The 8,558-nt window shown below is 56.1% G+C and overlaps 1 protein-coding gene across 7 annotated transcripts in view; it reads right to left on the minus strand.

The window, feature by feature from the left end:
• Positions 1-2,943: 2,943 nt before the first annotated feature.
• Rgs3 (regulator of G protein signaling 3) overlaps positions 2,944-8,558 on the minus strand; it is a 126,925-nt gene continuing 121,310 nt past the window's right edge. For 5 of the 7 annotated variants that reach the window (XM_023723370.1, XM_023723371.1, XM_023723372.1 and 2 more), the window contains 4 exons: positions 5,732-5,833; positions 5,357-5,418; positions 4,606-4,772; positions 2,957-3,899 (listed from right to left, as the gene is read on the minus strand). In XM_023723370.1, coding sequence (XP_023579138.1) covers positions 3,714-3,899; positions 4,606-4,772; positions 5,357-5,418; positions 5,732-5,833 — 517 coding nt within the window. In that variant the 3' untranslated portion in view covers positions 2,957-3,713. Of the gene's footprint in view, positions 3,900-4,605; positions 4,773-5,356; positions 5,419-5,731; positions 5,834-5,927; positions 6,709-8,558 lie in introns of those variants that run through there. The other 2 variants (XM_023723375.1, XM_004638478.2) reach the window with 2 other exon arrangements.

Genomic DNA, 8,558 nt, shown 5'->3' on the forward strand with positions numbered 1-8,558 from the left:
GCTTCAGGTGGGGGAATTTGAGAACTTCCTCAGGACACCTACGCCAGGCCCTTTGGTGCTGCCTGGGATGAAATGAGCTCCCCATCATGGGAGGGATGCAAGCACAAGCCCAGGAGGGGATGTTAGCCGGGGGTGGCAGAGGGGACCAGAAAGTCTCTGCCAGGCTAGCATCCAGGAGGCCATGGCTGCCCAGTGCCAGGCCAGGAGAGTACTCTGCTCCTACAGCAGAGCCAGAGGGAGGAGGGCCTTGGTGCTCTCTGTCTGGCTGCAGCTGAGGCCCCTCCCACTGCCATCCTTCTGAGTGGCACTGCTGTACCAGATTCCCTCTCTCTCTGCCCTCCCAGCTCACCCCAGCTGCTCCCAGCCAGGCCAAGCCTGGACAGCAGAGTAAAGACATGCCGTCTTCGACTTTCTTCCTGGAATGGGCAGACTTTGCCCTCCAGCAAAACTGTCCCTGGAAGCCTAAGATGTGGATCTGGGACTGCGGACTGTTACCCACTTGGGTCGGGTTAGAGTCCCAGGTGTGGGTAACAGGAGAATGAACTTTGTGACTCTGGTGACCCCAGAACATATATAACTAAGAGCATCTCATGCTTAAGGAGGGCATGCCTCATGCTGGGCTCCGAGCTAAGTTTGCTGCGTGGCTGCCTTGGCTCAGTCATCACTACTTGGGCCTGAGTGCCAATATACACAGTGTAGGAACTGAACCTGAGAACCCAGTTCCCCAAACACTGTACCGGTGAGAGGCCTACGGTCCTAATGGATCAAGGAAAGGATCCCAGGGAGCCAGGTGGGGCCGGGGCAGGAGGACCCAGCCACCTTTCCAGCTTGGTCTCCAACCCCAGGGCACAAGCTGGAGCAGCTCTGAGGCTGAGGGAACCGGAGTGCGATTAACGGGTCCACACAGTGGGGCCTTCCACGGCGCAGCAGAGCTCCACTTGCCCGACCTTGTTCTCCTAGACTTCGGTTGTCATGGCAACTGGAGGGTGGGAAGGTAGAGTGCCTAACCCAAACCTTGACCTCTAAAGAAAAGGGAAGCAGAGTCTCTATGGATCCACTGGCTGCACCAAATAAAGATGCTACTGATAGGCTGGGCCAGGCCAGACTCAGGAGTCCTGGGCTCTGCTGGCCCAGCTTAGTCACTAAGCATTTGAGGAAGGCAGGGACAGTACTACCTAGTTCTCCCTAGGCCTCAACTGTCAGGGCCCCAGACTCAGGCCTAGAAGAAAGCTCCTCCAAGTGAGGGGTCCAGCTCTGTTCCTTACGGTGCTGACCACCTCGACAGTTGGATGGCTTCAATGCATAAAGCTGAGTGGGCCTTGCTGGCTAGGTCCAAAGGGAGGCCCTGGAACTTGGAGGACAGTCAGCCCCTTCTGGAGGGGCAAGACAAATTCCGTGTGCGTTGCCCCTACTGCGTGCCTGGCCCCAGGTCAGGACTAGAGCACTGGGTCTTTATCCTAGCGCTGAGCCATATGTCTTCCCTATTTTGCAAGCCAGGGGGCAGGCAGGGGACACAGTGCCTTATTAAGGTTCTGGAGTGACTGAGTGGCAAAGGCAGGCCTCAGACTCAGGACTGCCTCATTCTTCCGAAGCCTGAGCACCTTTTGGAGACAGAGGCCATGCCTGAACGGTGCCACTTGCCAGGGCCAACCAAAGGGGGCGCACGGCTGCTGGCACCTTGGACAGCCTTCCAAAATGTGGTCTGGGGTGCACCATTAGCAGAGGGGCAGAAGTGGGGCACAGTTGTGGGGTGCATCATTAGCAGAGGGGCAGAAGTGGGGCACAGTTGTGGGGTGCATCATTAGCAGAGGGGCAGAAGTGGGGCACAGTCGTGGGGCACTAAGCTCAGCTTTCCTTCCCTAGTAAAGCTCCTGGACCTGAGAGGCAGCAAGACCAAGGGTCTCCTCTCCACCCACGACCAAGGCCCCTGCAGCCCCGACGAGGCCTCAGCCTCCAGAGATCACTAATGCTGATCCTCTCAGACAAAGGGAGGCAGGGAGGACTGCACAGCCCCAGGTCCCCTACATCTTCAGGTCCCTAACGGGGCTGCCCTGAGCTCTGGGAGCCCAGGCAGGGAAAAACGTCCAAGGAAAGGGGGCCCAGTCCCTCCCGCAGCCACTCCATCCACTACAGCCATCACAATGGAGCCAGTTCTGACCGGGCCAGGCCCTTGCTCTGCCCCAGTCCTGGGAGGTTGCATGGGAGGCCAGCTTTGACATCAATTGGGCCTGAGGCGTAGGCCCGCTTCAGCCCACTTGATATTCCTACCCTGGAATACCACTTTGGACCAGGCTTTTCCTTAATTTGTATCTCTGGCTGAGGGAAGAGGGGGCTAAGATACAGAGGGGAGAGCCCAGCCTAGGGCTGCAGAGGGACACTGTGAGTCCTATCTCCTGTCTCCTCGCCAGCATCCCCGAGCGCCTTGCCATCACCCCACCTGAGACCCGGCCCCTTCCACTTCTACCAACCATCCCCGTACATCTGACGGCTCAGTGAGCACCGCAGGGTGTGGCAGAGCAGAGCAGCATTATTTGGTGAAGGTCACACAGCCAGCTGACGATCAAGCTGGACCTAGTGCCGGAGCCAACAGAGCACAGCCGTCCAGAGCACAGGCTTTGCAGCCCGGTGGACGTAGGCTGAACCCTGGGCTCTGCCACCTGCCGCATACGTGACCTCGGGTGAGACACCTGACTGCCTGGGCCTCTCCCTCCTCAGCTCTAACATGGAGGTGAGGGCAGGGCAAGAAGTGATGATCAGAGGGAAGAAGGTGGCTCACACCTGCCACAGGGGCAGTTCAAGGGTGGCTCTCCCTACTTGCCCAGTGCCTGTGGCTGAGAGTGGGCTGCAGGTAATGACAAGAGAGAAACTTTCGGGACCCCAGCCTGACAACCAGCCCTCCCAGCCCCAGCCACCTGTGAAGGCTCAAGACTAGGAAAACACGGAAAGGGCCAAGAACGAGAAATAACACAGGCCTTTTATTTGCTCCTGAACTTGGCTACTGTGTGGCCTGTGGGCGCCATGCTTTCCTGGAGCGCCAGAGGGACACCCCTCCCAGGGGGTGCTGAATTTCTAGGCACCGCCCCCCCAGGCCTCATAGTCCAGAAGGTCAGCTGCCCACCATTGGTGCCCAAGACCAGCAAATGCCCTGAAACTGGAAGATGGTGTCCACCTCTGTGGGTGGCTTTTCACAAGGCATTGGTTAAGATATTGCACTTGTAAATTAGGAAAACTGATGAGGCAAGGGTTTCCTATCACAGGACGACGTGCCAAGCATCCAACTACTGTTTAAATAAATAAAACTCATAGTGGGGGGTGTGAGCTACAAGCCCCTGCAGCCCCCAGGAGGACCCCAGTGCCCAAGCCTGGGTCTCCTGCCCCATCAGCCAGTTCTTTAAGGAACTTGGTCAACACAAAATCTCTGAATCTCCAAAACAGGGAGCGATCGCTCCAGATCTGACTCAGCCAGGGCCCCTGACCTGCCAGGGCCTGGTCCCCCTCGTACCAGGGCAATGGGGACCTGATGGGGCCAGTCTTTCTACTCCTCCAGTGGCCTGCACTCCTCGTGGCCCAGGCCTTGAATCCAAATATCCATCTGTCCATCCAGAGATGCAGCCTCTGGGGGCTTGCTTGCCCCCTCCGTCGCAGGGGGGAGGGAGGCAGGTGGGTAGGGCCCATCCTGCTTGGTGTGAAGGCTGAGCTCTACTCCGTGGCCCCTAGAGCGGGGGACTCATCTTCTTCTGGTTAATGAGGTCCAGGTAAAGGTCAGAGCGGAGAAAGCGTGGGTACGAGTCCTTTTCCATGAGTCCGAAGATACGCTTCTGTGCCAGGTCAAAGCAGCCCCGAGTGACGCTCTGCAGGTTGTCCCTGGTGTGCTCACGCGTGTATGAGTCCAGGTTTACCTGTGGGGACACAGAAGGATGTAGCCAAGGGTGCCCACAAGGCTGAGCCCAGAGGCCAGGAGCTGGGATGTCAGGGGGCCACACTAGCCTCCCCTCCTAGTAGCCTCTACACCATATCACAAGGGTCACCTGCCCCGCAGGCCCTCAGGCCAGAGGACCCAAGTCCTGGTACAGCAGTCTGGGGTGGCAGAGTCTGTAGGGCCTGAAAACACAGCCCTACAGTCAGGCTGGCTGGGTTCAAATCCCAGCAGTGCCACATTTGGAGGGCCTTCATGAACCCGTCCAATGCGGCTGTGCCTCAGTTGCCTGTGTACAGCTAGGAGTACAGTGCATTCCTGTGTAACTTCCGCAAGGCACCCACAAAAGCCCTATACACACTGAGCTCGGCCTGCAGTAAACTCCCAAGAGATATTAGCAGTTACAAGGCTCTGTAAGACCCGCTCCCCATTTTTAAAAATAAGGGTGATATTCAAAGCTATTTCCCAGGCTGCTAGGAGGAGTAAACATGAGAGCACATACAGAAGGGCTCAGTGAGTGCCGGAACACACAGCGCCTAGATAGGTCTGTCTCCATCATGGGCCAAGAGCGCCTCTTCCCCGGCCCTGCCACCCTGACAGTGCCTTCCTAAGCTGCTGGCTATCCCCTTACAGCGGAGGCGCCTCTGGGCCATGGGAATCAGGGCTGAAAGCTCAGTCTAGAGCCCTACCTCTTTGCAAGACTGGATTGCAATGAATTCAGCAAAGATTTTCTTGGCCTTGGCTGCCATCTTGGACTGCGACTTCACCTTCTTGAAGTCCTCACATGCCAGCCAAAACTCCAGGTTCTCCTCACTGAACTCGGTGCGAAGGAAAGCCTGGAACACTGCTAACCCATCTGGGAAGAGAAGCCCAGAGCCCAGGTAAGAAGCAAAGCTGGCTGGAATCCCCAGGGTACCCTCTTGGGGTCTTGAGGGTAGGTGTGCTAAACGCCTAGTAAGAAATCTCAAGAGACCTGGGATGTGGCCCCAGCCCTGCCATCGCCACACTATGAACCTTGGCCGTGTCTGTCCTCCCTCAGCATCCCCATTTGTAACACAGTGGCCACCAATGTTGTCTCCTAAAGCCCTGTGCTATCAGATGGGATCCTGCCCATGAGACACAGGCACATTTGGCCCAGTATGAGTGAGTCCTCAGTGCATGGGAATGTTGACTGTTATTCTGGGAACATGGGTCTGAACACACAGGTCCCTACGGCTTCCAGCAGGCAGAGCCAACTCCCACTGGCTAGGAGTGGCTGGCAGGAGCCCGCTCCAAGGTCAAACCCAGGGCCTCACTAGAGCCCAGCCTCTCCCCACAACAGGGACACCTAAGGGGGCCCAGGAGAGGGAAGGCACCTTCCCAGGATGCCCTGGCCCACAGGAAGAGGAAAGCAGAGAGGGAAAAGGTAGGAAGGCAAATAGGGAAGCTAGGCCCACTCACATTTATGAAGCAGCAGCTTCTCCAAGGACTCGCTCCACTTGAGAGCTTCCTCTGAGGTGGGCCTGAGCAGAAAGGAAGGAACACAGGAGGCATGAGGTTGGAGGACATGGAGGAGGCAGCACCCGGTGGCCTTTGCCAGCTAACCCGGGCCCAGGCGGAACTGAGCCAGCTGGGAGCCCCCACATCGCCCACCTGGCCTTCCTCCCCAGGACAGCTGTTCCTTCTGAGGGCTGCTGCTAGCTGGGTACCAGGCTGTCTCCTGAGAAACCCCATCACCAGAGCAGACAAACCCCTGTCCCTGAACACCCACTCAGCCCTGTCCGGAGAGCCAGGGGGTGAGTGCCCACAGGATCCCCAGAGTGCCACAGGACCTACTTGAATGACTTTATCATCTTGTCTGTCTTGCCCGCTGGCTGGGCTCCTGGTGATTCATTCCGTCTCCTGAAGATGGCCAGCTTGTTCTTCACATCCTTGGCTCTGGGGACAGAAGCAGAGAAGGCTGGTCAGCCTGGTACGCAGGACCTGTGCAAAGCCAGGGTACCAGAGCGGTGGGCCGGGTCAGGGCACCTACTCTTTCATCGTGTGCCGCCTCTGCAGGTTCCCGTTGCGCGTGAGGTACATGCCCCGGAGCATCTCTGTAGGGCCCCCCACCTTGAGGGCCCAGGACAGTCTGCAGGGAGCACCCCCTGGGCTCCTGCCCCCCAACTGTGTCCCAGGCTGTGGGGAGCAGTGGTGGCTACAGCGCAGCCCGCAGCTAAGCAAGTGCTCGGCAGGCTCACGTTGGAATCCTGGCTGGATGACTGGCCTCCCAAGCACAAGTCCGGGCTGGGACTCAGACAGGAGGAGCCAGGAAATGGGAGGGACCAGGAGGGGGAGCAGGGAGGAAATATCCCAGGCGGCCAACCCCGAGAGGGAGCCCATGAAAGGGGCTTGTGTCTGTAAGGGACAGCCACTGGGTCCGCCCCCAGCAGGAAGCCAGACCCAGTTATTTGTGACCAGCCTTCCCGTTACCATGGCACCGGGGAGACAGTGGGGGGTGGGGACAAGTCAGCAAATTGCTGGGAGGGAAGGAAGGGGGAGAAAGGGAGAGGCGGCTCTGCCCACCTCGGCGTGGTGGCAGGGCTGGCTATTTTTAGCCAAGCACCATTTTTAGCTAGGCCACGCCTCTTGAAGGCCTCAGATTTCCCGCTGGGTGAAGTCTCTAGCAAGAAAAGAGTTAAATGGCTCCTGTTCCGGATCACTCCCTTGTCCCTTGTCCCCAGCACTGGGCATTTCCTGTCACTGGTATGGGATCCATGCATCGATGGATAAGCTACAGGCCCCAAAAGTCTTGGTAGTTTTTAGTTTGAATAACTTCAGATATACAACTCCTATAAACTTACCAACCAAAAAAAAAAAAAAAATCATTTGAAAGTTTAATTATTTCACTTTTATGCATTTTTAATTTTATGGTTTTCAAACACATTTCTCATTTTCAGTTTTGGTCTCCATCTTCCAAACACCCAAAATATTCATTGAAACCAAAAATGAAAATGAAAAACTTATCAAAATCAGAGAGGCACTTGAGTGTAAAGAAAAATTAAAATAATTAAACTTTCAAGCAAGGTTGTAGCATTTATACTTCTAAAGTTATTCAAGCTTAAAATGACACCAAGACCTGTGGGGCGCCCTGTGTAATAAAGGGAAAAGATGTGGGAACAGGTGAAGAGTCCAGGATCTGCAGGCCAGCAGCTTGGGTTCCGACCTGCCTGCCCTTCCTGCAGTCTATCCCCAGTGATGTCAGTCAAGTTTCTAGTCTGTCCAATGGGGACAAAATAGTGCCTACAGCCTAGGGGGCTGTTGCAGGACTTAAGGAGAAAAAACACATAAAAAGCTTTAGCATCTGGTACAAAAGTGTTCTGGAATAGGACACTAAGGGCCACACCTGGGTCCCAGGGTTGGGGACGGGAAGCAGAGGCAGCTGTCTGGAGCCAGGAACCCTGATCTAGCAGGTTCCAAGCCAAGAAGCTAACATGAAGGGGTCCACCGATCAGCAGGGAGCCTGCAAAGAGCCCCAGGGTGCCTGGGACAAGGGCACAGTTTCTTGGGTATAGTGCTCTGCCTGAGAGCCCTCTGTTCTGCCCACACGTGGCCAGGTAAGACACAGAAGCCAGGGAAGACCTTGTCAGAGCTCCAGCCTTCAGGCTGCCTCAGTCCCTGGGCTCCGGGCCTGCACAGAGCCCCCTGCATGCCTCTGTGGCTGGAGGAGGCCGTGGCTTTCCTCCCAGATGCACAGGTCTACCAGCATCTGGAGCCAGCAGGCCTGGCCTCAGATCCCAGCTCTCCCACTCGCTTGCTGTGGGCAAGGCACTAACCCCTTTGCAGAACCACTTACTTGTTCGTAAAGTAAGGATAAATTTAAAAGGAAATGAAAAATATAAATAGCAGCAACAATTCAATTGAATCATGTGTACAGCGCGTGTGGAGTTATTATTTTCATTGCTAGCCCAGATGTTAACATTTAGGAATGTGAGCTCCAAACCCTCAGCAGGTGGCACCCACTCTGGAAGGAGGCTACAGTGGCAGGGTTGGCCAGGGCAGCTCCAGCACCCTCATGCCACCCTCTGCTGCCACACTCTGCCCCCAGCAGGAGCATGATCCACAACAACTCTGGCCATCCAAAACAGTGATTGAGGGCACATGTTTGGAGTCAAGTGTTTAGTTTGTGTATTTCACCTTCTCCAGAAAGTGCAGCTGTTCAACTGTTCTTGAGGGCAGAATAAGAGCCTGGAGTGGGGTGGGGTGGGGGCATTGAGGTAGTAGACCCAGCCAAGGTCAAGGCTAGAGATGAGGGTCACAGGACATACCTCAAAGATAACTGCCTTCTTGCCCAGCCCCATTCATGTGCAGTAGTGGGAGCTGCTGAGCCTGGAGGGGAGGTATAGTCCCTCCATTCCCACAACCTTCCCGAAGTCTCCAGGACCTCAGGCCCTGGCATACGAGACCTCAGAAATCTCTCACGCCACCCCCCAACTCACACACACACACACACACACACACACACACACTCACTCTCTCTCTCTCTCTGTGTGTCTCTCGGTGTCTGTCTCTGTCTCATTGGCACAGCCAGAAAGTTTTGTGCAGCATGGGATGCAATAGCCAGGCCAGCAGCGCCCTCTCCTGGTAATACCTGAGACAGCATGCAAGAACCCACCCCCCCGCC

Source organism: Octodon degus, unplaced genomic scaffold, assembly GCF_000260255.1.
Source record: "Octodon degus isolate 3935 unplaced genomic scaffold, OctDeg1.0 scaffold00098, whole genome shotgun sequence".
NCBI classification, from domain to species: Eukaryota; Metazoa; Chordata; class Mammalia; order Rodentia; family Octodontidae; genus Octodon; species Octodon degus.